Source organism: Poecilia mexicana, unplaced genomic scaffold (genome assembly GCF_051168715.1).
Source record: "Poecilia mexicana isolate PSO_F unplaced genomic scaffold, ASM5116871v1 scaffold_6, whole genome shotgun sequence".
Classification (NCBI taxonomy): Eukaryota; Metazoa; Chordata; class Actinopteri; order Cyprinodontiformes; family Poeciliidae; genus Poecilia; species Poecilia mexicana.
The window spans coordinates 22,719,408-22,747,122 of record NW_028263375.1 but is presented as its reverse complement, the minus strand read 5'-3'; the positions used below and the strand labels follow the sequence as shown (position 1 = coordinate 22,747,122).

The window sequence follows — 27,715 nt, the reverse complement described above, 5'->3', positions numbered from 1 at the left end:
AAGGAAAACTAAAAACTTTGTTTACATCATCTCAGCAATAAAAAGTAAAAGTCTTGTCAATTTAAAACTTTATTTTTAACCAGATGTATTGTTGACAGGCTCCATATTACTGCCACAGAGCAGCCAATGGTATGCTGCTACCAGTATGCATCATTACAGTGCCTGGTTTACACATATATCAAGTCTTTTTTTATAAAACAGTTTTTCCACCAGCCCTAAATCTTTTACATTGTCAAAGCTAATTCAGAACATTATTGTTTCTTTTAATTTTTAGAGAACAATGTATTTCTACCACTTAAGTTCTAAAAGCTATTGATATCAAGAATTCAATTTGGGCTCACAAATGACTAATGTAGATTTCTACAAGCTTCTACTGTTTAAAATCTAAACTCATAAAGACAAGAATATTCAATGGTGAACATTGGAGGTAAGGGCGAAACATTTAAATTAGTGCAGATGAGGCTGAAGTGTTTTGGAATGACAGCAACTCTAACAAAGTGCCTCATAAAATCACAGCAGCTTATCAGTCAGGCCTTTGAGGAGTTTTAATATTCATTTCGCTACAGATTGTGGTAACTATGTTGTTCTTGGTATTTTCAGACTTGACAGTCACATGCGATTCAGTGGACTATGGAGATGTAATCTCTCGCTTACAGCAGTGGGAGGGTGCAAGGGGCATTGCTCTGGATGGGTTCAGGTCCCATTTGTCTGGGCGTACATTCTGTGTCAGCTTTGGTAGATCTGCATCCTCACAGGTCTTCCTTTTGGAGTTCATCAGGGCTCAGTCTTAGGTCCCTGTTTTTTTTTTTTTTCCTTCTCTGCTCCATTTTTATGTAGAATGGTATACACTTGCACTGTTATGTGGTTGATGTGCAAAGTTACCTGCCTCAGCAGAAAGGACGCCTCTTTGGTTTACTGGACTGCCTTGACGAGATTTGGGTTTGGACGTCCTTAGACATTTTGAGTTTCAATGAAAAGAAAACTGAGTTTACGGTTCTTGGCAGCGCCTCCACCTGTACCTCCCATGATCTTAGTTCCCGTGCAGACTTTATAAAGGCAACTATTACAGATAATGTTCATCCTCGAGCTGCAGTCTACACAACCTGCTATTAGAAAAGCAAAAGACAAGAGATGAATGGATGGATGGAAGAAAGGAAGTGTGAGGTGAAGACAAAACGAGCAAAAGTTGCAAATACTTATGGAATGGAAATATTAAATTTAACAGTTTAAAAAATAAGTCATCTTGTCATTATTAAATGATTGTTTAAATAATTACAAGAAAAAATGTGCTTTATGAAGTTATCTGGAAAAATAACTCTTAATAATCTTTTAAACACAGAGTTTCATGCAAATATACAAAAAATGTATTTGAATTACTGAGAAAAGACAAAGGAAGAACGCTATGGGTCCACCAAAGCTATACTGCACAAAATAATTTCTTTTATTTATGTCACAAACTGTTTTAAAACGTGTAACATTCAAGTTGCAAAAATATAGACAATTCACAAAATCCCTACACTTCAAACGTTATAAAACAGCAGAAAAAGAAGAATAATTATCTTCTAGGAAAAAGGTTTATTAGGTTTACTACACAGAAAAACTATAAAACTCTAAGACAACACGTGCTTTTCTTGTAAGTTTTCCTTTACAAAGAAAAGTCTAATCAGCTCTCTGCTCAATCAGCACAAAAAGAAACAACTTTCTGTCCTGCGGTGAGTCCATAAGTTTTAGATTCTGAATTGAATCTAAGGGATATTCAGTGGGAGTCATCTGTGTCGTACGTTGCTGTTACAGGAAAAAAGCCTTTCAGGATGTTTACACTGGCCTCACAGATGCAGTAATAAATTAAACCGTGCAGGGAAATGTGTACTTTAAATGTATTACTTCCTTCTTGTATAAAAGTCGTAAAAGTGTGTGATATCGGAGCAGTGTTGCCCAGACACAGCAGTTTGAGAAGCATAAGTATGTAAAATCAATTCCTCTTTTCAGTTCTGGTCTCGCTACATTCTCACTAATGAAAACCTTCTTTATTTGTGTGTGTGTTCTTGTGACAGTGCTATAAAAAGTCCTGAATGGATCAACTCTCTCATTTAACATTTAGTTAGATTATGAAGTTAAAAAAAAAAACTATATCAAAAATATGGAGCTATTTGAGAAAATGTGCTGATTTCAGATAGTCTACACATATAGAAAACATATTACCCCCTGTATCAGGAAAAGTGAGGTTTTCCCACAGGTATGGGTACGGTTCTGATGACCTGGTTCTGGAAAACAAATCTCTGGATGCGTTCAAAGACCCAAATGAAGATCAGGAGGACGCTGACATACTGGATCCAGGCAAACTTGATGGTTTCCCAAAAGCCGGGCCGGTAGGTGGAGGGAGGCAGTTAAGGTGCAAATGTAGTTCTGTCAGCAGAATCTTTATTTGGCTTTCAATATGTTCTTCAGTCCAGATTCCCAAAATGCCTCAGTGTGTTTGACTCACCTGGTCTGAACTAGATGGTCAGAACAAGTTCATGTTTACAAATATTTACACGTCTCATTACCGTTTTTAGGGAATATTTCTGTATTAAACTTGTTGCTTTTCAGCATTCCTTACATAACTGAGTAATATGTTCATATCCAGTACAAATAAGTAAAAATAAATCAAATGATGGGGAGTTTTAGTTGTGTAACTTGTGTCACATTCTTTTTTCTTTTAATTTCTGTTTTATGGCATTTTAAATGATCAGAGCTGGAATTTCTTGATGAAAATAAACTGGGAATGTTTTCAGAAATGGTTACAGTCACTAGCCTAAACCTACTACTTATTTGTCTAATGTAACATTTTATACCCCCAAGTATAGAACCCACCTTAAAATAAAGCACAGGCCCAATCCCGTCTCTGTTCTTGTTAAAGGATATCTGATGATCTCCAAGGGATAACGGATTTCAGCATTCAGCTCAAAGGGGGAGCCATCAGCTCGACCCACGGTCCAGACCAGCACTGGACCGGACAGCACCGTCGACACTAAAGGTCAGAGAACACAGCGAAGAAAATTATACGTTTCAATCCCAGTGCGGAGAGACGGCAAGCAAACAAAATGACTCCCTTTGCCAACTTACAGTTTCTCTCCTGGTAGCGCCTCATGATGTTGATCAGGTCGTATGAACTTGCAAAAAGGCTGGCGCCGTCGATCACTGAGACCTTCGCAACAAAACAGAGGAGACTGGATGACACCTGAGAGCCCGATTCTGAACAAGCGCAGAATGTGGCTGACGCACTAAATATAAGTTTGAAGGGAGATGGCACATCTAAATCTGCCCCAGGGGTCCTGACTGGTGGCAGAGCCTGGATGACACAACTCCTGAAATCATTCAGTAGTACAACGCTTCATGATAAGCATTCTCTGACTTTCTGGCACAGTTTAAAGTGTCAGCACCGGTTATTTACGTTCCAGTTATTGTCTATATTTACTGTAGTTTTGTTTTCCATCTTCTCATACATTTACTTCCTAATTCTTCTCTCCACTCAATCATAAGTTTCCAGGGAATGGTTTTTGTTTTTTCACATTCTGCTCATTTTTGGCTTTATGTGAGATGTACAATCTGAAAGGTTGTCTCTAAAAGACAGACAGCTGTATTTAAAGTGCTAGCACTCCAGGAGAGTGTGTGTGTGTGTGTAAGTGTGGGCGTGCTCTCTTACGTTGTAAGTGTTGTGGAGCCCCCGGTGAGGCAGGGGAATCCTCTGCTGCAGCCTCAGGTCTCCACTGATGAACATCTTCGCTCCGGGCACAGGAGACGAGTGCTGCACAAACGCAAGGCTCTGCATCACTACAGTGGACTTCCGCTGGAGAAGAAAAGCGGTAATGTAAGAATAATCTCTGCTGCATCCATTTTTTTTTGTGCCTGGATGGTTTACAATTATCTACTACATATTAGGTAAAAAAAAAAAATTTTTAAAAGTAATTTACATAAAGAATACATACAAAAAGCTGGTAGCTGAAGGTGAGCAGCAGCTGAATACTGTATACATGCTCATCAGACTTCAGAGGAAGCTGCAGCTGAAATGTCAAGAGGTCCAACTTCCCATCTTGGTTCTGGTCTTCTTCTCTCACCTATGATGCAGATACATAAAGAAATAGAAGAAAAAGCGTTTGTCTAAGACTGTTACAGTTTCCTAACCTGAACACGATAAGACGGAGACTGAAGAAGGGATGTAATTTTAAACACTGACTGATGTCAAGAAGGGCAGCAGGTAAGCCACTTGTTTCAAAGAAAAGCATAAAGTGTAGATTTATATTCTGCACAGAGCACTAGTAGAGGAGCGGAATAGAGTTATTTCCTCTGAAGAAACCTTGTCTGTCTGGAACGTCTGAAAAAAGAAAGTCTCTCTGGACATGCCAAGTAGATAGTAAACATCACTCCTCCTCCAAGAAAGTGGACTAACTCAGTTTTATATAGAAACACAGCAGTGAATAAAGAAAACATTCTCTAAAAGCAACTTTGGTCAATGGTCAAAAAGAAATTTGGTGAACTCATCAGATCTAGATCTAAACCTGTCTTGAATAGAAACTAAGTAATGATGATGATGATGATGATGATGATGATGGAGCAACACTCGGTTGTCATCGATGAAGATGGTGCAAAAGTGACTTTCAGGGGCATTAAAAAAACAAAAGCAGACACTCAAATTATTGAAGCTTTGCACGTGGTTGATGCCTTTCTCTTTTAATGTCATAAAATTGCTACTAAACTTTAGTGTACAACAGAAACATCGCACAGGAAAAGATCACACTGCATCCTTTATAAAAGCTGTTGATGTTGTGATATTATCAGTGTTTAGTTCTTACAGAGACGGCGGGAATCCTTAGGTTGGTCCCAAGCATGTTGTTGAGATGAGGAAACGTGCTCCAGGCAACGTAGTCTCCCTGTAAACTGGTGGCTGCGAACAGCAGGGTTTGGTACTGGAATCTCACCACTGGCTGTTCTTCATAAGTTTTTCTCTTAATCCAGAAACCTGAAATAGAAACAACAGCCCAGAACTGAAAATGCATTGTCCAGCTGTACATTTCACTACAATTTGAACATTTATTTCATAATAATATTTTATAATTTGCGCTTCATATGTACACTCTACAAGAACCTTAGAAGATGCAGAGTCTGCAAATTCACCAAGTTATATCCAAGATTTTTTAATAAACAGATAAAACCTACGTTTAATTGGTATTTATAATCAGTTTTACAGTCACTCTGAGGCATGAAATTAAAAAACCTGACCTAAAAATCTACAAATTGCAGAGTGTCTCCGTTTATTAAACAAAAGTTAAGCAAAGATGGGCAAACTGCAAGACACACCTGAGTGCATCTCATGATGCCACACTTACAGCCATCTAATGCTCACGTTGTTGCAGTAAAATGTTGGTACACTCTTATTTAACTTTTCTCCAATTCACTGAGACTTCTTTCACATTATTCTCAGATCGTCTGAACTTTGACTAGGCCACTAGAAATGTCTTAATTTTGTTTTTCAGCGATTGTGTTGTGGATTTGCTCCTGTTTTTAGTATAATTGTTCTCAGTTTACCAAGATTTAACTGTCACAACGAGTTTGCCTCACATTTGACTACTGAGGTGATAGTTTTTATTCTCCCAAAAACCTTAAGTTTGATGAAGTAGTCTTAAAGGAGTCACATGCAACTTTGCAAATCCATGTTATACTCCCTTATAATAGGAGTTTGCAACTCCAGTTCTCGACCTAAACCATTTTTTGTCGTTGTTCCCAGCAGTTATGACAGCATTATCAGCGAATTAACACACAGGGACTAGAGCAACATAAAAAAAAAAAAAAAAACACCGCTGTACCTTGGCTTCTGTAAGCGACCAGCAGAGGCGCGATGTATGTGAGGCACAGAACAACCACCAGGAACAGGGTGGCCTTTGTACAAACGCTGGTTCGGTACCGGACCAGAGCCGGATGAGAGTACACTTCATAGAAAGCCATCGCTAAAGCTAGCGAAGATGCTAACCGAGTGATCTAAAGTGAGCAAACATTCACACAAAACAAATTGAGGTGAATAACATATTGCTCCTGTTAGGTAACGTCCATCTAGCTGTCTCCAAAGTCGACTTTACGTGCGTAATATTGACAAAATGTGGCGTTTACAGATGCTAGCGGCGCTAGCTTTCTTCTAGCGTATTAGCAGCCACCGCGCCATGTCTAGCGTCAAACGGTTTCCATGGCTGCCACTTTTAGCAGCCAGGGTGCGTTCAAGTACCGTTGGAGTTTATTTTAAAATAATCTACACATAGGTTGAAAAGGGTAAAACTTTATATTGGGAAGTACTTGTAGCACAATTTTCATAGGATATCATGGGATGTTATTTTATTTATGTATTTATTTATTTATTTACTGCTGTTTATCTTACTATAATCTCTACAAATTTAAGTTTATTTTTGATTGTTCTCCATGTTTTATTTTTCTCTGTCTGGTTTTTCAACGTTGTATGGCGTTACAGCTTAGGCAAACGGCATAGTGGGTCTGGTAGCCCTACATCGTCAGGGCAGATTTGCTTACAAAGCCGGAATATTTGATTTGTTTTACTAATTCCTTCATCATGAGAAACCATATTAGATTTGTTACACAGAGTGACACTTCAAATGCGTCTTTTGATTAATTTAGGTCATAAATGACGACCCAAAAATCCTAAATCTAATATCAACCTCAGAAAATTTGAGTACATGATTGGCAGCAGATTTTTCCACTTGCTAAAGAAAATCTTCATGTAAATCTGCATGGACTTTGTCAGGGCTTCTTTTGCATGAATGACTACCCAAACACAGCATGGTATGGAGGCGGTGAGCCTATTCAAAGCCTGCGCATCTTTATTAGCATCCTTCAGCTTACATACACCATTGGCTCTGGCTTCTCGTATTTCTTAACAATAATTTATAGATTCACAGTGGGATTAAAAACGCCATTTTCTACTGTAGTTTTTCCATCCACTCGACTTTCAATAAATATGTTTTGACACACAAACAATTTTCCTGGAGGGCATCTATGATTTGCCTTCTGGACAACTCTCAAGTCAGCAGTCTTCCCTATAATAATGTATGTTAATATACATTTCATATATGACGATGTTCTAGTTTACTGAGATGGACGCGTGAAGGCGCATATACTGACTGTCTGGGAGTGCACCTGAAAGCAGCAGCGCTCTGTCAGACGATGACGTCACCCTGTGTTAGACGGACAGCTGAAAGGCAGAGACTTCTTGTTGACGTTTTGTTTTGATCGCGTTTGTTTGGATTTTTTTTGGACGTTTCACCAGCATTCTCAGCGGATCCAGAAGCTCGTACCGTCACGCCTCAGTGCGGGGATCCTGCAAAGATGAAATGGATGTTTAAAGAGGACCATTCCCTCGGTAAAATAAAAAAAAAAGAGAGAGAAAGAACATAAAACAGAAAAGGGCATTGGATTGTTATGAAACGGGAGCTGATTCTTGTCTTGTCACGCATCTTGATCCCTTCTTTCCTTTCTGTTTTGCAGTTCCCGCATTCATGTTTTTTTTCCCTCAATTTCCCCTGATAGGCGCATTAATGCACGTTTGGGTTCCCCCCCCCCTTTGCAACCTGCAGATGAATGCTGTAAATCAATAATGGCTGACGCTTCGGCTGTAGCAACCTCTAATAACGTGTCTTTGCTGCAGGATAGGGGCTTACAAAACAAATTAATCAGCTGGTTGCACCTTAAAATATTACCTCGTGTGTGCATGTGTTTATTCTAATAATATTATCAAGTTTAATTACTGAAACTAGCGAGTTGAGCAACTTCTTAAGGGTGTTGACCCGCAAGGTTATTTAGTAAAATTACATTTACCTGTACGCAGATGCCAGAATTTGTGTTTTTCATGCACAATTTGCCTCATGCTATGATTTCTGTAGCAAATTATTGAACTTCCATATATGACTACTAGTGTTTCTGAACTCAAGCTTTTATTTTGAAACTCTCTTTAGATAACCTCCAAGCTCCTTTCTTTAGAGGAACATCCCAAATTAGCCCCTCTATCTAGGCTAAGGAAGGCCTGCACCTAAATGAGTCCTTCCACATTTTACCACCTTTCCTGACTTCTGCTCATTTTCTGCCTGCTGTGGCAGCTTCTGGGCTCCATGACAGCACTGAATATACCTCATAAAAGGTGCCAGATTCAGAAAATGTTGTACTTGTGTGCATGAGCAAGCATCAGCTTATCTCTCTGCTTGTTGTGTTGTGCTTTGTTGCTGAGCTCTCTATCGAACCGGGCCCGGCTGCAGAGCAGCAGAGCAAGAATCCCAAGAGGCCTCACTCATCCCTTTAATCTCTGACTTCCTGTTTGTTTGCTGTCTCTCCCCCAGAGCACCGATGTGTGGAGTCAGCCAAAATACGCAACAAATACCCGGACAGAGTACCGGTGAGTGGTGGGGGAGGGGAGGTGCTCCTTTATTTTAAGGCCGCCGAGGTTCAGATGAAGTGACAGAGTCAACAAATAAAAGCAGAGGAAGGGGATAGCTATTTATCACTTCTTTTTTAGGCGACGGTGTGGTTGTGTCAGTCTGCATAATTCCACAAATATTTTTAATATGCTTATTTAAGGCACAAAGAAGTATGATTTGCATCACTTAACATGACTTACTGTCTCTTTCTTTCAATATGACCCCAGTGCAATCAGCCATGTAGGCCACATTTGTGGAAAAATGCTGGTTGAAACATTTTTCAATCTCTGCAGTTCCTCCAGAGTTACCCTGAGGTTCAGTTGCTTCTCTGATTCACTCTTTCAGTTTAGTTGGACAATCATGTCCTGGCTGCTGTACTCTCAGTGTTCAGATGATGGATTTAGCAGAGCTCTGTGAGATATCCCAGGATTGGGATATCTTTAATCCTGCTCCAAACTTCTCCAGGATGTTCTCCCTGACTTGACTACTTTGCCCCCTGGTTTCCATGCTGCTCTGGGTTACCGCCCATATGGCTCCTACCAAAAACTGCAAATTCAAGCCAAAGGTTTAAGAAAACACATTTAGAAACCCACGTATAATTTTTCTTTCCACTTCACAGTGATGGATATCTTTAAGTGGGGCTGTCACATAATACCCCATCACACAACACATTGAAGTTTGTGGTTGTAATGTGACACAGTCTCAAAAAGTTAAAGAGCCATGAATGCTTTTGTAAAGAACTGGATTTTAAAGCTCCCTATTGTTAACATTTTAACAATAAAACTCAGGATTTCCCCCAGAAAACTTGCTAAGCCCAGTGCGCGCGTGCTGCCGCTGGCCGTGTTTTTGAGTTAAAAAATGTTTCAAGTTGACAGAAAATTTAAAAATATCACTTGATATTTATGGATTATTGTAAGACTGGAAGATTATTGCCTAAACACCAACAAAGAAGTCTTAAAAAAGTCAATAATAAAAAAAACCTAAGATAAGTTAACAATGCCAAGCCTGGTGGGGGCACAAGTAAAGCCTGGTGGCCTGCCAGGCTTATAATACACTGAGGGAAAACCTCAAGCTAGGTTTTAGATGATGCAATGTTTTTTTTTTTTCTAAATAACAGCTTAACTTATTTGTACTCTCTTTGACTTAAAAAAAAATCTAATTTTGTTGCATTGCTGCATATCTCATTAGATGTGCATAAATATATTTAATTGTAATCAACATTTCAATAAAAGCATGTGATACAATGCAGACACACATGTATATTATCCCACCAGTTGGACTTACTCAGAAAATGTAATAATTATTCATGCTAAGTGACAAAGTCCCATCACCTCCATTTATCCTGATTTATTGTACCGAATCGTCTTCTGTTGGACTGAAACACTGCATGGTGACTGAGAGGTGAGCCGCACAGCGTTTGCTGCTCATGAATCTTTAATGTATCATCAGACTGATGGCAATGCAAAAAGATACGCATGGCATCGGCTGTAAAGCAGATATAGCTCTTCCAGTGGGATTCTGAGGTGTTTCCAGGCCGGAGAGGAGAGAGATAATCCCTTCAGTGTGACACGGATCTGTCCCAATATCTCCTCCCTACCTGGAGCCGCTGACGGCTCCTCCGACCATGAATCAGCAGAGTTTCGGCTCGGAGCGCTCACCTCGCAGCGCTTTACACTGAACATGTCACTCCTGCTGTCAGTTTAAACTCGCCTCATTCCCTCAGTTTTCACACAGGATTCTGACAGAAATACAGACTGAGCTAAAAAATAAAATAAAAACAAGAGCGCGGTTCGCTCTGCTCTTCACGGTCGAACGTGGTCAGAGATTCTGATCCTCCTCCGCCTGCGCCGTTTGTGATGGCAGGTGAAGGAGGCCAAAAGCAGAGGAAGAAATATGTGGCCATCAAACCGTGTGCTTTTTGAGTGAAACAGGATGGTGCAGGAAAGGGGTTTACCATTTATATGAACTTAAAATAATGTATATGTAACAAATAAGAACATTTCTTCAAACAGATATTTGAACCAGATAAAGTAAAACTTTCCAGAATCCTGGAAATGCTTGTCATAGAGGACAAAATTCACAGTGAACGGGTTCTTCTTTTAAGGGCCAGAAGTCCCAAAATTAAAGAAATAAGTGTTTGTGATCATAAAAATAAAAACCGTAGAATATGAAAGTATAATAATATATTACAGTGTCATTAATATCTGCAATAAGCAGTACAATAATAAAATACTGAAATAAATTATTAAAACTTCATAATGTTTGAAAATGACGTGTAAATATCTCATATTTGATTGGTGTATATTTTGTATTCCACAGTTTATCATGAAATAATTTAAGCCAATCACGTTGCGTTTAGCAGTGTTAGCCCCGCCCACTAACTCTGACGGACAGACAATATAATTTCATAATATGTAACAATAAGACTGTGAAATAATTTACATTAATTTAAAACATCCATAATAATTGATGCTTTTTAATGTAATTAATACTTATTTCATGTATTTATTTCCACATGCATTTTACTAATTACATATAATTATTCAATATTTAATGTGTCCAGCATAAATATTTATATAAATTTGATACGTGTTGAATTGTGGCACCTTTTGGTTTCCGTCCTGCTCTATTCTGGAAAAGTCTCTCACTTATTCGCTGCAGCTAAATTAATCTCTTGCCAACTTTGCATCCTGCTGCACAGATAAAACGTTGCAACTTTACATAGTGCTGCATGTTTAAACACGGGTGCAACTTAACAAGGAAGTTAGAGAAGAATTATGAACAATAAATCGATGAAAATTAAACAGGAGATTCTGGAAACAGGCCTGTGCCTCACAGCTGATTGCAATGCAAATGCCCAGAAGTGTTCACCCTTAAACACAGGAACAAATCAGCCGCTGCACTTGGCAAAATATTTGCACAGTTTTCAAACTTGTGCAGATATTTAACCAGACAGTTTTTGAACCCACTAACAGCCTACAGCTCTGACTGGACGTTATAAGTTAGTCATAAAAAATAAACTCCAGACAAACTTGCCTATTTAGAAACCTTCAGATTTGATTTTATAGATGTATTTGCAGTGGAAAAAAGAAATAGAATGAATAAAATATTCTCTTTTGGGATCTTATTTTCCTCCTCGTATGTTTTTAAGCCAGACGCAACTTTAATAAAACAGCATCTATTTCTGTGTCGAATTCTGGTATTTTCTTCTTAAGAAAGTTAGTGTTGTGTTTCTGGAACAGTCTGAACCTCAACTTGATAAAAAATTTGTGTTATTTGCTTAAACACCAGGTGCGTAAAATGAAACCGGCTAAAGTTACGCGAGCTTACCAGTTCTGTTAGAGTCCAACGTCCAGTCAGAGCTGTAGGCTGTTAGTGGGTTCAAAAACTGTGATTAAAATCCTACTGTTTCATCCGACGGTTCAGTGGCAGAGCAGGTTCACCGCATGCTGAGACCACCGACCTCGACGCAATGGTTCCTGGTTTGATTCCCGGCTCCTGCCGTTTGCTGCATGTCAGGCTACCGTTGGGTAAAGGTCATTAGTGCCATAAAAATCGCTAAAAAGGAGATATTTGACAAAAATCTTAGCGGGTTCGGTCAAATATATTTTGCATGCTGGGTACATATAAACCAGTCTTTGTAATTTTGACCCCGTGTCGATTACAGAAAGAAATTTTTCATAAACAGAGTTGCATAATTCTGCTCTGGAAAATGAATATTCCAATTTAATCACAAAATATTTAAAAGGCTGCAGCATTTATGGTGATTGTAATATCATCAGCCATTCTTCAAATATCACCAGAGCACCCTGCCTCCCAGTGTTTTTTTCGTATATTAAATTAGAATTTCATGAAATGACTTTTGTCTCAGATTCTCTCAGTTCAGATTTGGAAAAGTTTGTTTGTTTGCTTCCTGAAAGTTGAAAGTTGTAGCAAGGATCTACCAAACAGCTGCTGTGACACAAACCGTAAGCCACATGAAAAGATCGTACATGACCTGTTGATGAAAAATGGTCAGGCGTCTTCTGGTTGTTGATCTTGGCTCAACTTTTAAGCCTCCTTGGTGTCGTTTTGGGAGGAACAAAGATAAGCAAGGATAACGCAGGTACAATTTCAGTTTGCACAGGGATCAAATGGCAATGCTTTGCTTTGGACCCAACTGTAACATTTGTTCCAGGAACTTTCACTGACAGCCAGCAGAGCGAAACACTTTATATATAGGCAGACAAATAAAAACAAAAAAACCCCAACCTTCTGAATAAACAGCAATCAAGCATAATCTTCTTGTTGGAGCGCGCAGTCAGTCTAACCTCTCGGGGTCGGCTTCCTGTTTGGCCTCCAGGTGATCGTGGAGAAGGTCTCCGGCTCTCAGATAGTCGACATCGATAAGAGGAAGTACCTGGTGCCGTCGGACATCACGGTGGCCCAGTTCATGTGGATCATCAGGAAACGCATCCAGCTGCCTTCGGAGAAAGCCATCTTCCTCTTTGTTGACAAAACAGTCCCCCAGTCCAGGTGAGCGCCACGCAGGTGACCCCACAGTGGGTAAATACAAGAACAGGTTCTGCAGACTGAGAAATGAGTGAGTCCTGGTAGCGTGCGGTCGTGTTAAGTGGACGACAGTAACGGGACGAAGTAATTAAAGCAGGTTTTAACGCATGTAGTTTATTTCCACGTATTCCGTGTGTGAGAAATCAACTCTCAAATCCTTTAAGGTTATTAATTATGCAAATTGAGTGGGGATCACAGCTAAACTAGTGAAAGGCTAGGTTTTTTTTTTGCATCCGCGTGTCGTATTTGCTGATTATCTGTTTAACTGCAGAGCTGGAAGGTCCCACAGTCATCGGTTTCTTTCGTGTGAGGATTAGGCTTAACCTTCGGGTTCGGTTCATTTAGTCCTAAGCTAATATTAACACATGTAAACTGAATGTAGAAAGAAACATAAAAAAAAATGCTGTTTTATTACTCTGGCATTTAGCAAAATTTGAAGGACCTGAAACAGAAAAAGTTTAGTTTGATGTAATGTCAGACAGAAACCATGTAGCATTTATTTTTTATTTTTTTGGGTTGATTTTCAGTTTCTCCGCATAGCTACAAGTGACTTAATCCACCATCATAAATGTGGAAAATTGTCATCATGAGGTTGTTTCTAACTCAGTCTACTTCCCATAATGCCTCTCTTTCCTCAGGTGAAGCATAAATAAAACAAACTCACAATCTCCACAAGATCTGTCCTGTTTTTATCAGTTCTTGATCAGTATTTTACAATCAGGCGGGAGGCGTAATGGGACGGACCGCCGCTCTCGACAGTGGCGATAACCTTGGGTCATGTTTCTGTTTTGTGCCGCAGTCTGACGATGGGCCAGCTGTACGACAAGGAGAAGGATGAGGACGGCTTCCTGTATGTGGCGTACAGCGGAGAAAACACGTTCGGTTAACGCCTCACTGAGCATCCAGCCTTCTCCCTCACACACACACGCACACACACACACACACACACCCACCCACCCACCCCAACACGGAGGGGGGCCTGACAGCAACTCGGGCCTTCACTTGTGACACTCCAGTAACGCCCACACGTACACTTCAGTTTTTGATACTGAAATATATTCATTTATTGGGTTAGAAAAAAAACCAAAATGCGCCATTGTTTTGGGTCGAGTTTGGATGATTAGACACACAGGGAAAATACTCGACTGTAAAGGACAGGAAAATCTGAAACACTGCCGTTAAATCCGATACACACATCACCTGAATGAGACAAAAAGAGGAAAAACAATATATCAAACCAGGAAAACAACCTCCATCCTCCCTCCCATGTTTTCTTTGTTTCTGTTCTTTGCGTTCATCCGAAGCGAGAGAGAAACTGTGATCTTTAACGCTCAAGCTCGGCGCTTTAGACCCATGCGGATGGAAAGCGGCTCGACGGCCGGTGAGTCCAGCGCAGGGTCGAGCGAAACAGGTTTCAGTGCTTCCTCAGTTTGGCTGGTTTACATTTGCACATTGCGATTGCCGATTCAGGATCCAGAGCGCATGAGGATTTAAACTTTACTTGAAGCTAACTGTGCTGAACTGTGATATTTATCTGCTGGCAGGAAGAAAGCGTATTACTCTGCAGAATCTCAGTAATTTAAGACGCGGCAGACAAGTGAAGAAGCAGTAATAATGATGAACGCTGCTTTTATTCCAGCTACATGCGAGCAAAGAGAGGGCGAGGTTAGCTACTGTTCCCTCCTGATTCGTTTTTGGATCTTTCTGCACCATTAGATTATGAATCCGTTATTTATTTGGAAGAATTTGAATGAAGTGTCTCAGAAAATGCAGGAAAGACTCAGATCTGCTTTCAGTTTTCTTTTGTTAAACATTAGTTTTATTTTTGCATGCGTCAGTCTGACAGAAGTTTGTTTTTCGCAGCTAGTACTTGTTTAGCACTTTAAGTTATTATAGGTACATTCACTCATAAAGTTTATTTTTTCTTTGTGGCACTTACGTTTTTAAGGTGTGACGTTGTAGAATATCTGGACGTGAAGATCAGGAAATTTGACGAAACCTCTTTTTGCTGGCTGCGTCTTTTCTGCGAAAACTAAAACTGTTGATCAGGAGTTTAAATCAACTCATCAGCAGAATTATCAAATTAATTTTGTGAATGTAATGCTTTTTTTTTCATAATGTACAACTCTAATAATTTTTTTTTTAAAGGTGGAAAATTTGACTTTTGAATCTTTTTTTCCACCTCATTAGGTCAGAATTATTGGTGCAGGTTCAATCATCTATTTATTTCTAATAAGAAAGATTGAAAATGAATTTTATTTCCCAGCCACGATCATCAGAGCGACAGAAATAAATATGTAAAATGTATCACTTAAATGGCAGTAGATTTTTTTTTTTGGATATTTTATCTTAAACTGATGAGGGTTCAAACAAGCGTCTTCTGGCCATGAATTGTTGTTTAGAGACACAAGAGAAATCATTGAGAGGGAAACTGAAGCCATACTAAGCAGCTTGCATGCAATCATATGTATTCGTTTTCTTTTTGACACTTTCTCCTAGTATTTCTCCACTTCTGTTAGTGAAGAGTAAACTGTACGCCAATAATCACATATCTTCAGATTATTTACTTTTTGTGCCATTTTAGAAATCTGCTTGGCAAAAAGCGCATAAAGAGCAGCAGACAAGAGATTCTGGGACATTTTAATGGGACATAAATGGTCATAAAAATGGGATTTATCACAACACGTTGCTGATTTTTATTTTTTGTTATAATTTACAGCAGAAATCACCAATCATGCAGTAGCAGAGGAACAGTTTTTAATGATCTTGCTCACACGAAGCGCAGAGTTATGATTTCTCTGGTTAGTTTACCTCTCTTCTCTCAGATGAAGCTAGCCGACATTTTAACAGCTGCAGTTTGTTTTGGTGCTGAGAAATCATAGCTGAGCCCCGCAAAGATGAAACCGCCGTTTAAAAATGCGAGAAGGCGTGTCGTCCATTGTTCTTCCATCGTCATCAGACACACGTTGCAGATGTGAAGGGATTTTCCACATTTGTAAAATGTATGTAGCCAAATGAAGTGATCAATAAAAATAATAAGCTGATGTCAAAGTCTGTCTTCTCAATATGAAATGTGTCTTTCTGGTTGTTTTTAACTCTGTAAGTCTGCGACGAGTTACAACATTGTTGGTTTGGATTTTCTCGTCAATGTGATGGAGCGACGCCCAACTCCTCTTCAGTTTAGTCCGCTGAAGTTTTCAGATTCTTGTTTCTCTCTGTTGGGTGACGGAGTTCAGATGATTTGGGAAGCGGCCTGTAATCCTCACATTTTAATCCGCAGCAACAACAAATCCTCCCCTGAGATTACTGCTGATGTCTTTCCATTTGGTTACCAAACACCTGATGATGACCAATCAATCAACAGCGTTTAATTAGCAGCATAGTTTCTCTTTGGTCTTCTGTGGAAACGTTAACGGGTAATAAAACAAAAATTATTGAAGTTTCTGGTGTCATATATGCATTATATCCTGATAACCAATGGAGCCGATTCACAAACTCTTCTAAACTTCAGGTGCTCCCATGCTAATCATCAGTGATCCATTAAAAGTATGTTCTAATTTGACTATTTCAACTATAGCAGATTGTTGCATTTAAAGGAAACGGTACAACAAAACCAGAGTGCAATGCTGATGAATCAAAATATGCGTAAGCACTAGCCTCCTTAGAGATTCATTCTGCTTCTTATGACAAAACACATTTTTCACTTATTAAATCGTGGATTAAGTTTAATTTCCTGGTTTCCTGATTGCTGTCAGGATGCTTCAGAAAGTCACTGAAACAAACCCTGGCTGACATGAAGTAGGCTAAAGGAGCTCAAAAAGCAACACATCACCTCCCGATCTGAAGAAATCCAAGAACGGGTAGGAAGTCGACGGCTGCCATTAGTCTGGAAACGATTACGAAGACGTTTGTGAGGCTTCGGGGCGGCGGGGAACCACGCCGAGAGACACGGAGCGGACGACCAACTGAAATAACTCCAAGAGCTCTGCAAAGGACCAACAACAACATCTAAACACTGCTGACCTCACCAGCCTCAGGTCAGGTCAGAGTTCATGATTCAGCAATAAGAAAGAAACTCCGTTTGTGGCAAAAAAGAAAAAAGAAAGAAAAGAACATAAAGGTTGATCATCTCAACTGTCCATAAAACTTGCAATTCAGGAAAGCAGCAGATAAGAGAATACTGATTTCATTCTGCTTCATCTGTTTGATAATTAATGCAGAGGAGCGAAAGGTGCAGGCGGCTCCCCTCCCAGCTGTGTTTTCAGAGAGCTCTCTCAGCATGAAAATAAAGCAGCCACATGCAGACACCAGCGGGACGGAGCGGGCCGTCCTGCTGCGGGTTCTGAGCCGCAGCGCAGCTGAGCTAACAGACGGCCAGGGGAAAGTGACGCTTTGTCTCTGGGTCTGCCGACCTCAGTTTGAAATCAGAGCTTTTCTGCCGGCCGGCGGCCGTTTCAGCACGTGACCCTCCGGGTTTGCGCTGCAACAAAGCCGGTTCTTCATCGAGCCTGACGAGGACATTCCTGCTGCGGAGTGGGCTTTCAGCGAAACAGGAGGAGGTTTCTGTCGCTGCGGGGCCACAGAGGGAAGGTCTGCAGACGCAGCTGCTGCCAGGCCTGCTGGTACGACTGGGAGGCCCGCTTGTGGTCCCAGTAGGTGTGCAGCTCTCCTGACCTGAGCAAACAGAAGAACGAGGGTTGGACTCTGTGTGCACCTGTATTACTCAAATGAACGGGAATAAAAAATGGTGAAAGGTGCTACATGAGTAATACTTTCCATCATACCTATAAAGTGTGTGTACAGTGTGTGTACTACCTGATCCTGTCCTCTGGTAAAACTGGGACATGGTTCTGAATAAAGTAGCTGAAGTTTCTTCTCATAATCTCTTATTTGCAACAGTCAGATGTGCTAATGTCAAGAGCTTTGGCAAAATGAGGAATCCACAGCAAACATCACTAACTCACTAATGCGACATCTCAAGCGCCGCAGTTTTATGATTTAACAACTCGAGAAATCACATAGTAATCTAAATTTATCTAATATTCACAAATGCAATTGTGTAAATATTTTCAGTAATATATTTAAATAAAAACATAACATTTTCTATTTATACTTTTTATGATTACAGTTAATGAAAATTAAAAGCTTAGTTTCAAAAGGGATTTTTAATACAGAAATGTTCTGCTACGGCAAACACATGACTTCTGGAGGTTTCACCACCTCATTTAAGAGACTTTTTAAGACAATTATGTATGAAACTTAAGACCTGTATCAGATAAGAAGGAAAGGTCCCAGGGGAAAGGTGAATGTTGTCCAGCCAACTAGCGATAAATCTGAACTTAAACCAGGATAGATGCAAAAAAAAAAAAAAAGCAAGCTAGTAACTAGCTAGCTAGCTAGCTTTTGCTTTAGCTAGCTAGCTAATTTTTCTCCTCCCTTAGTTTCCACTGCAGGAGCCAGGGCTAATGGTTCTTGCTAATACAGCTGCTAATATGCGCTTTGCGAGCTAGCAAGGGTATATTAGCAGCTAGTTATCGTTAGCCTCAACTGTCTTGAGTCACAACGCAAGCGGCTAATTATACTCTACAGAACATGAGCATGTTTTAGAGTATCCTGGCTGAGATTTATTATGCAATATTTCTATTATCTGAGAAACCAAACTAAACGTTCAGTTTCTCCATCATCATTAAAATTAGAAGAAAAAGCTGCTTGAAATATACGTTTTACTTTTTTTTAAATTAATTTTTGAAACGAATTAGCATTTTGATGCTATTCTAATATTTACCGAGACACACCAATAAATCTGTGATTTATTTTATTCTCCAATGATCACTTTTCATGCAGCTGCACAGTTTGGATCTAAATCATCAGAACAACAATTCATCTGCACCTTCTTCCTGTGACTGCAAAGAGAAGAAAACTTCCTGGTGACCCGTTGGTAAGGTAAGCAAGTTACTGGAAGCTGCAGTTTTGTTTTCAGGTGGGGAATAATGAGCGACCTGTGCGAAGAAAGCAGCAGATCAGGTTCTGTGCTGAAGCCATGAGGAACAGAGGAGCCTTTGTTTCTCCTTCAGAAAAGATTCCCAATGGGAGCCTGGTTACACACATTCAAACAGAGACTTGTGTTTCTGTTGTTTCAGGGGTCGCATATTGATTCAGAGCAATGATGAAACTATTAAAAAAAATACATAAAAGTATTGAATTTTTTCTTAAAAGCTTCCTCATTTAGTGACAGAAAACACTTTGTTCTTTACCGGGATCTGCCGGTAAAGAATATTCTGATAATGGCTCTGTGTAAACTGACCCAAATAGATATGATGATAAGTAAACACCAGCAAAAAAATATGAGAAATATGTGAACAGGGACAGCCTCAGGCAAACTGAAGGAGATGATCACATAAAATCTGGGCAGTAAAACCTTAGTTTTAAAGTTTTGTCTTTTAAGGGCTTAAATACTGGTCTGGACTCACTGATAGCCGGATTTAAAAGCAACCAAAACATGATTATAGTCAAAGTAAAACACAGACATTTACTAAGTGTATGACTAGTATTCGGTCAAAATTTCTGACCAAAATAATTAACAGCAGAGTTTAATATCTGAGCATTGGGATGGGTTTAGTAACAAAATGAGAGGAAAAAACATTTAAATCAGTCTAAAAATATTTTTTAAAATCCATTTAAATGTACTTTAACACACTTCTTGGTGCCTGACATTATCCAAAGCTTAATTAATTTTAAACATGAAGGGTTTCTTTATTGAACATTAATTTAAAACAAAAATTTAAAAATCCCAAATTTCACCTGAGTGAGTCGGGCAGAGCCGAAGGGTCAGTGGCCGCTACGAGAGACAGGAACGAGTGAAAAAGCTCCAGTTTACACAGCAGAGACCTTAAAGGACAAAACGACATGAAGACAGACCTCAGGAGGAAACTTTAATGACACAAAAACAGTAAACAGTACTTAAATTAAGAGCCTGTAAGCTTGTACCTAGCTTTCGGTGTTCCCAGAACTTTCTTTGTCACGCCATGTTTGTAGCCGTTGGCAGTGACATCTAGTGGCTGATCTGCAACATTACACCAGCTGATGGCTGAAAGACAAGGGACATTTATTTAAGCTAATAAGAAAAATAAAACTACGTTAAATGTAATTTTTTCAGACAAAACTTTTTATCGTATGTAAAAAAAGATTCAAAATTTATATAGTATTTTATATAGATTCTAACAAAAGTAGGGTCCTGCCCGAATTAATTTTCTTCTAGCTTGATATTTCTACAATCTTTTTGAATTAAAGTCAGTTTTTCACTTTTTGAACACAAAATAAATGTATTTTTATTAACACAAACACTAATCCTTACAAACATAAATTGTGCAATTTATTTGAAACTCTGGGTGAGGCTCAGACTGGATAATCAGCTTCTGTGAACATAATTTTTCAAGTTTTGCCACAAATTCCTAAGTAGGTTTAGGTCTGGACTTTGACTAGGCCATTCTAACCCATGAATGTGCTTTGATCTGAATCACTGCGGCTCTTGTGGTATTGTAACGGCTGTCGTCCTGCTCTAAACACAGGGGCCTCTACCTGTGGTAATGTGGAGTATAGAGGTACTGATCAGATTTTCAGTCGATTTCCGTCTCCAGTTTGTTTAAAGCCTTCATCTTCTGACAACCTTTAGTACTTATGATTTTTAACAGCAAGGCCAAAGATTAAAAACAGCATATGTTCTATGGCCTTCCTATTGTCTGCTAAAGGTCTCGCTCTCTCTCAGCCTCATTAATATGTCAGAGCTCCAGACTAACTCCCACTGAAACTGTAATAAAGTAATCAAAGTTTCATGTATTCAGTGACAGTATTTGTTGGGAGAGCTGACCCGCTCCACATGCGGAGATGCGTCCCTGTCCGCCCCGGTGTTGGAGCTCGGTTTGGTTCTGGCTGAACGGGAACTCCAGGCTGGACTGCAGCAGCAGCGGCGAACAGACAGAGAAACCAGCAGGAAGCTCTGAAACGCGGGAGCATCTGCAAGTAGAGGGAAATGATCCATAAAGAAGATTTTAAATACGCTCTGTATCCGTTCTTGGTGGAACTGATAAGCTTTGCTTTAACAGGCTGGTTTCCTGCTACGGACGCGGCTCTTAAACTTAGCCCAGAATTTTTAAACAAGGTTGACATCAGGGCTTTGAATAGGACATTGGGGTCCTCTTTTTCAGGCATCTAGCTGTACAGTAACACTATATGAGCATGATGCTGCCATTACTAAGCAACAGCAAGCAGATACAATATTTCTAGGTTTGAAAGTCTCTATTTGATTAGTTTCTTCTGTATGTGGTGCAGTTAGTCTTCTACAGTAAATGTTTTAAATACTGCTAAAAATAATCATGAAATCACTAAAAACAAAAAGCACTTGGCCTTCCTCCAGCAGAATAAGAGTCTCTGCAAGCCGCGCACCTCGTGACCAGCGCCCTGTGCATGACTTCCTGGCTGTAGGGACACTTGCCCACCACCACCGTGTCGAAGTACAGCGCCTCCTCCAGGTAATGAGACAGCAGCGCACCCTGGAAGCCCAGCACCCCCCAGCGGGCCAGTTTGTCGCTGCAGGACAGGGACAGAGTCGGCTCTCCTCGACCCGGCTTCACACGGAGGACCCCGGTGCTGTGGTAGCCCGCCCCGGGCCGCAGCGGGTCGGCCGGGCCGCCCGGCACACACTTGGCGCCCGTCCTGTGAACGTCCGACTGTGTCGAGTCTCCTGGTTTGAGCTCCGACGCCGATGCAGGAACAGACGCGACTCCGTCAGGCGATTTAGTCCTGGATTCTTCTTCTTCTTCTTTTGAATCTTCCTCTGCGAGTCGAGGCAGCTTCAAGTTCCCTCCTTCGCCGGGTTCCTCAGCTTTCCTTTTCAGGTTCCGTCTTCCGTCTCTCTCGCCATAGCTGCTCACAGATGTGACGGGGGGACAAGGCTGGGCCTGGGAGTCCGTCATGGGGATGATGGACGCGTCACCACCTCAGGATAAAAAAACAAGAGCCTCAGAAAAACCTTCAGGTCAGAGAGTTTCCATGGTGAAGAACTAGTAGAATATATGAAACTTAAGAGAAATGTCAGTATTCTGGATTTTACTGTACTACAAACTCACTTTTAGTGATTTTTCTGTTGCTAAAGATGAAGATATTGCAAATAATAACACATTCCTAGTTTACCTAGAGCTTGTTAAGCACAGCGGGAGCACACTGGACTCACATGGAGTGTGACTGGTGAAGAGCAGGAAGGAAACTCCGGGCTGAAGCCTCCACTTCCCTCTCCGGTCCGCCGGGCGAAACAGCGAGTTGCAGCGACCGCTCACGGCTCCATGAAGCTCCTGGATCAGATACCTGCACAGAAATTCATCCGCACTGAACTCGGGGTGGAGAAAACGTCCACGGAGAAACACAACAGAGAAATTCTCCCCAAACATTCACCTGATGCAGCCTCTTCGGGCGATGACTTCAGCATGGCTGTCGTTGAGCACGTCACCTGATTCAGAAAACGGTTTTCATTTAGAAACGAGAAAGCTGCACGGTGTTCAGACCCTAATAGAGGCTAAAATGCTGAGAACATTTTAAAAGCAACGTCCAAAGCAAGTGTTTGAGTAATGAATTATGTAAGCGAGGAAGAGAGACAAAGGAAAAACAGGATCCCACAGACCAGCGGCACTCATGGCTGCCCTTCCGACACACTTAGTCCCGGTTCCCAAGGAAACGACCTCCATCTCCACTGGAAAAAAAAAAAAAAAAAACATTTAATTTTACATGTCAGAGATCCAGATTTTTATGTAAAATTTATGCTGTACTGAACAACAAGGCCTGAGTCTCGACTGTGCAAACATTTTGAGCCACCTCTTTACAGTTTGCTTTGCTGCAGTCAGAGATGAATCACATGCTGATGCCCCACAATCCTGTCAAATCCACTATTCCTTTTGTGAATGCTTTTTTCCTTCCACTAAGCTTTCCATCTATATGTTTAGACACCCAGTCTCTTTCTCAATTACCTGTTTTTTCATTCCCACTTTCCAGAGGGTTTCTTCTCCATGTTCCAAACACAAATAATTTTTCATTGATCTTATGAAATTAATTAAATCAATAATTTAATCTTATGAGACATTTTATTTTGCATTTAATTACCCGCATGCCAATCGGAGTTTGCACAGTATCTCAGGCTCTCACAAACTAAGATAGTTTTTAAAAGCACAGATTTATTAATTGGTACAATAAGAGCATTATGTTGTGGTTGTTTCTGCTCTCTAACCTGAGTCGGAGTTTGGTCTCCGGGTGATCCGGAGCACAGCGGCCAGCAGGCTCCACTCTCTGCCCGGCTCGGGCTTCCCTCTCCGGGGCAGCTGGCGGAAACGCTCGTAGCACAACTCGGCGACTTCATCCGCATTTATCATATTAAACAGGAGAAATATCATTCAAATGTGGTCAAATTGTTGTTAGACATGTATTAGATTAACAGCGTACGGACTGAACCGCGTGAACCGATTTGAAAACATCTCCAAAGCCCGGAGGAAGTACTTCCGGGATGGATAGAAGGCGGGATTTCCACAATAAAATCCCCTTATTTTATCTCTTCCCCCTCTTTTTCTACAACCTAAAGTAGAATGGCAGAAAGTAATATTTAATGTTGCAGAATATATATGTAAAAAAAAACTAAGACCTGGAAGTCTGGACTAAAGCGCAATTCTCATATTCAAAACCACAACATACGGAGGAATAACAGAAAAGAAAAGACATGCGACTAACTGTTGAATAACCTATAACATGACATATGAATATAATGTCAATTTTGTTAATTCTGGGCGCACAACGTGGTAGCAATGTTTCTTTGTAGCAAGAAGGCAAATGTGTTAAACTCAAGGCCTGGGGGCCAAATCCGGACCACCATAAGTTTTTATGTGGCCCTTTAGACTCCAAGAACTAGAACTTTAAAGATAACATATATGTGCTTAAAAAATTTTTATTGAGTAAAAGCAATTTATATCTGTATAGTGGCAAATTACATCAAAAATAATAAGAGACAACTATTTATTAATATTTTAACTTTGCTAGTGGGCAGTTTTATCACTGCATTCTGCCACAACCAGCCCTTTGGAGACATTCATGATCTTGAAATGGCCCAAAATGAAAAAGAGTTCAACTCCCTCCCTGCTCTACAGTGTTTGTCACAGAGTTCCCCTGTGACAGGTTGACATCCTTCCTGTCCAGGATGTACCACTATTGGAAACAGGCAGATGATTTTTGCATTGTAGTCCATTTTCACAGATCACGCCGGTTGTTTCTCCTTCTGGTATTTAAGCGTTGTCTTTTGATGTTCTGTTGCACCTTTAAGGTATTTTCAAACCCAGATGTAGTCACTGCCAGCAGCCAGTTCGTATCTTTGCTCACTAGGACTTACAGCAAACCGCTTATGCTACTTGGAACATTTCCATCGCCCCCAGTTCAAGACTGGAACCATTGTTGGCAACAGTGGGGATGACATGACAGCAGTTTGTTTGTGTGGCTGCATTCCAGCATCTATTTCCAATTATTGAAAGCCTGCCGGCCAAACCACAAACTGCGTCTCGATGAGCGGAAAACGCCGCCAGCTCCGGCACAGCTCTATCTGCACCAACAATCACCGACTAGTTTCGGTTTGTAGATTCAGAGGCACTGGGTTTAATTATTGTCAACATTGTCCACGTTCCCTTTGATGCTCTGAAAATCGAAAAATCAAGTTGTGTTTAAATGAACTGCCACAACTGATCGTAGGCCTACTAAAAATGAAATTGCCTTTCTCCAACAGCACTTTGTGGGGCATCGTCTGTTGCATCTCCAAGCAGCCGCTTCCCACCAAATAATTCATCCCAGCTCCTTGATTGGTATCAATATTCCTACAAACATGCATTTTGTATCTATGGCAACCAAGTTGCTAATGGACGCCGCCACTTTAAAATCTTTCAGCACCATTGGGACATCAAGCTTTACTCTGAGATCATCTATAACGAAGAATCACACAGTTGAGACACTTTCTTTCACAACTTACATATTGAAGACCTTGCATTAAGGCATCAGAAATCAGCATCAGCACAAGAATGTACCGCATGATCAGAGGGAAATGGCATGTTTAAAAGCTTGCAAACCTGGTAGTACAAGACTGAAACCATTAAAATACATGCGTTTAATGGGAAGTTATATAATCAATCAATAGTCCCCTGATATTTCAGGTTTGTTTTAGTTGTTCTGAACATAAAGGCGTCTAGTTTCGCTGTGAAAGGGACTGCCTCAAACTCCAGGCAGATATACTGGAAGACAGTAGCGTGGAGCACATTGAAAATTGGAGTACAGGTACATATCGACTTTGGACGTTTTCAGATGAGACTTTTCTCCTTTTACATGGGGAAAAATGAACTCGTCATTAGCTACAGTATGTGCCAAACTACAGAAACTGACCTATAAAGGAAAAGGAGTTACTTCACATTAACACTTAATGGCCTGAATTGTCTAAATATGTCATCAGAGATCAGCATCAACACAAGCATATGTGTAGGAACAAAAGCAGCTTCGCTCAGTGAAGATGCTTTTTATTTAAAATGTTAAGGAAACATTTAAAAAAAAAAATCCATCTTGTTTAACAAAGAACAGGCAAAGGAGAAACTCAGATGCGTTGTACTGCCAAGTACTGAAGGCAGTACTTGTTCTTGTACTGCCTGTACACTGGGTCAGGAGGCTGTGGTGCTTCTCCTCAATAATTAAGCATCTATTATTGTCATACACCGTTAAAGGTCATCATCTTCATGTTGAAGGTAACTACATGTCTGTTATTTCTATTAAATGGACTGAACTCTTTGCCAAGATTCCATTCATGTAACTTTTGTTTGTTTCCTAGAAGTTACTAGAAAAATACCATTAACTCATACATTATTAAACATAGAAAAACCTCCTGGAATAGTATTTCTGAGTTTTTCTGCACCCAAAACCTTTACAATTGATCACAGAGCAATTGTCCTGATCTAGTTATACAAATCTGCAAAGGATGAATCGACTCTGTTTACGATTGAAGTCTCATTTATTTAGGGTCTGTACAAGAGAAAATGCAGACTTTTAAAATTAACATAAAAATAAAAAATAAAATCACATCTCCTCTCTCTAACCTCTATAAAGGAGGTGCAGTAGTTCCTGATAACCTCTCGGATGTGTTCATCTCTTTAAAACGCTAAAAGTGTTTGTCTCTGGTAGATATGTTACGCTGCATTCGCGGTTAACTGTGCTGTGGTTGTGGAGCGGCATTAAAGCTTTAATGCCGTCTGATTCTGGTGCAGTTTGTAAGCTCAGAGTGGTGCCACCGGCGCGTTCTTGTCAAATTTAGGCAATTACAATAAAGTGAGCATACACACACACACGCGCACACACACACACACGTTCATTCGTTCTCGAAGCAACTGTGCTCCGACTTCAATTTTTTTTGTGTCGACAGACATCATCTGATTGCAAGTGATTGGTGAGACTGCAGCCCTGTGATTAACAAACGCAAAATAGGCTCGATAACAAAAACAAGAAACTATTTTGTTGCTTTAACGGCTTCACTCCTGCCCAAATCCCTCCGTCTCCTCGATGGCGAACAGCAGCTTCTCTCTGAGCTGCTCCAGGCTCCTGTAGGGCGGCAGATCCAGACGGTTGAAGCTGAAAAGAACAGAAAACGGAGCAGCAAAGTTATGCATCCAGGTTAAGACATCCTCCTCCTGCTCCTACTGCTGCTGCTTACAAGGAAGACGCTGGGAAGACCAGCAGACACTGGACCGGTCTGTCAGAGACACACAGAACAACCAACCAACCAGGCAATATAAAGAGTTCAATCAAAAAGATTTTCAGGTGTTTGCAACAAACCAAAACATACAAAAATATGTTAAAATACAAGGATATAATTGGCTGCTTTTCCCTGACACTGGAAGCCTGCAACCAATCACGTATCAGGACAACCTGGGAGAAAATGTCAGTCTGTGAGGACGCTGAAGTTTGGGAAGCACTGGACTTTTCTCCGATACCAAAGAAATGTGAAAATCTACAGAGGACTGCGGCCATCATGATCGTCAAAACTGAACCGCATTTAAAATCTCCGTTGGGATTAAAAAAAGGTAGATGCAATCAGTTGAATAAATGAATGAACTGGTTTCTTTTCACAGCAAAGCCACAAAAAGGACACTAATATCTGCTGAAACAGTTAAATAATTTTGAGGCTTCAACAAACATAAGTGTCACGATAAAACCCTGGGTTTATCGTGAGAAAACGACTTATGATATTAGTCATGTAGAGCTATATAAATCACATGTTTATGCCTTTGGCCAGAACATGTGGGTTGAATAACTAATTTCAGCTGTATGCATTAATGTCTTCTGTTTGACAATCCAGCATTGTTTTCATTCAACGTATAAAAAAATGTGTTCCTCATCAGTAAGACGATCCGTTTTGCAAATCCCGTTTTCTAAAGAGTCACTGCTTCGAGAAGAGAAGTTGTTTTTTTTTTTGTTTTTTTTACATACAGACTTGAGGTTTTTAGCAACAACCAACCAGTCCGTTTCTCACCATGTGTGGCTTCTTGGAAGCCAAGTCTCCTTCCCCACTCTGTCTATGCAGAACTTCTGGGGGCCGTTACTTCCTGCAGGGACGAAGAGGAGAACAAAACTCATCACACTTTCATCTGGAAACATAAATG

The 27,715-nt window shown here is 40.3% G+C and overlaps 4 protein-coding genes across 8 annotated transcripts in view; 1 reads left to right on the top strand and 3 right to left on the bottom strand.

The window, feature by feature from the left end:
* Positions 1–1,420: 1,420 nt before the first annotated feature.
* tmem231 (transmembrane protein 231) lies at positions 1,421–7,293 on the bottom strand. Of its 3 annotated transcripts, XM_088006428.1 has the most exons (8): positions 7,180–7,293; positions 5,844–6,015; positions 4,833–4,999; positions 3,969–4,097; positions 3,686–3,829; positions 3,106–3,187; positions 2,905–3,010; positions 1,421–2,373 (listed from the first exon to the last, which is right to left on the bottom strand). In XM_088006428.1, the coding sequence occupies exons 2-8, from the start codon at positions 5,980–5,982 to the stop codon at positions 2,211–2,213; spliced, it is 930 nt and encodes a 309-aa protein (XP_087862554.1). In that variant the 5' UTR covers positions 5,983–6,015; positions 7,180–7,293; the 3' UTR covers positions 1,421–2,210. The 3 variants fall into 3 exon arrangements, with proteins under 3 accessions (XP_087862554.1, XP_014868703.1, XP_087862555.1); XM_015013217.2 differs by having other exon boundaries at positions 5,844–7,216; XM_088006429.1 differs by having other exon boundaries at positions 3,686–3,787; positions 5,844–7,216.
* gabarapl2 (GABA(A) receptor-associated protein like 2) lies at positions 7,262–16,052 on the top strand. The gene is made up of 4 exons (XM_015013218.2): positions 7,262–7,402; positions 8,373–8,428; positions 12,793–12,965; positions 13,801–16,052. The coding sequence occupies exons 1-4, from the start codon at positions 7,369–7,371 to the stop codon at positions 13,886–13,888; spliced, it is 351 nt and encodes a 116-aa protein (XP_014868704.1). The 5' UTR covers positions 7,262–7,368; the 3' UTR covers positions 13,889–16,052.
* On the bottom strand, positions 15,669–23,949 carry adat1 (adenosine deaminase tRNA specific 1). The gene is made up of 9 exons (XM_015013216.2): positions 23,275–23,949; positions 22,675–22,743; positions 22,449–22,503; positions 22,231–22,361; positions 21,444–21,996; positions 20,869–21,014; positions 19,989–20,088; positions 19,803–19,889; positions 15,669–17,675 (listed from the first exon to the last, which is right to left on the bottom strand). Exons 1-9 carry the CDS (start codon positions 23,435–23,437, stop codon positions 17,543–17,545), a joined length of 1,437 nt encoding a protein of 478 aa, XP_014868702.2. The 5' UTR covers positions 23,438–23,949; the 3' UTR covers positions 15,669–17,542.
* A 2,102-nt stretch (positions 23,950–26,051) lies between these two features.
* Positions 26,052–27,715, bottom strand: part of wwp2 (WW domain containing E3 ubiquitin protein ligase 2) — a 55,485-nt gene continuing 53,821 nt past the window's right edge. For all 3 annotated transcript variants that reach the window (XM_015013219.2, XM_015013222.2, XM_015013220.2), the window contains 2 exons: positions 27,586–27,658; positions 26,052–26,684 (listed from right to left, as the gene is read on the bottom strand). In XM_015013219.2, the coding sequence (XP_014868705.2) occupies positions 26,585–26,684; positions 27,586–27,658 (173 nt within the window). In that variant the 3' untranslated portion in view covers positions 26,052–26,584. The remainder of the gene's footprint in view (positions 26,685–27,585; positions 27,659–27,715) is intronic.

What these genes read in the sequence shown, in the direction of transcription:
- gabarapl2 (XM_015013218.2), top strand. Translation starts at nt 7,369, where the DNA reads ATGAAATGGATGTTTAAAGAGGACCATTCCCTCG. An exon ending in TAAAGAGGACCATTCCCTCG is followed by an intron (nt 7,403 to 8,372) that starts GTAAAATAAAAA and finishes TCTCTCCCCCAG; the next exon opens with AGCACCGATGTGTGGAGTCA. An exon ending in AAAACAGTCCCCCAGTCCAG is followed by an intron (nt 12,966 to 13,800) that starts GTGAGCGCCACG and finishes TTTGTGCCGCAG; the next exon opens with TCTGACGATGGGCCAGCTGT.
- adat1 (XM_015013216.2), bottom strand. Translation starts at nt 23,437, where the DNA reads ATGATATTTCTCCTGTTTAATATGATAAATGCGGATGAAGTCGCCGAG. An exon ending in GGCAGCCATGAGTGCCGCTG is followed by an intron (nt 22,504 to 22,674) that starts GTCTGTGGGATC and finishes TTTCTGAATCAG; the next exon opens with GTGACGTGCTCAACGACAGC. An exon ending in CTGGGAACACCGAAAGCTAG is followed by an intron (nt 19,890 to 19,988) that starts GTACAAGCTTAC and finishes TTGTCCTTTAAG; the next exon opens with GTCTCTGCTGTGTAAACTGG.
- tmem231 (XM_088006428.1), bottom strand. Translation starts at nt 5,982, where the DNA reads ATGGCTTTCTATGAAGTGTACTCTCATCCGGCTCTGGTCCGGTACCGA. An exon ending in GGTCGCTTACAGAAGCCAAG is followed by an intron (nt 5,000 to 5,843) that starts GTACAGCGGTGT and finishes TTTCTATTTCAG; the next exon opens with GTTTCTGGATTAAGAGAAAA. An exon ending in GCGCTACCAGGAGAGAAACT is followed by an intron (nt 3,011 to 3,105) that starts GTAAGTTGGCAA and finishes TCTGACCTTTAG; the next exon opens with TGTCGACGGTGCTGTCCGGT.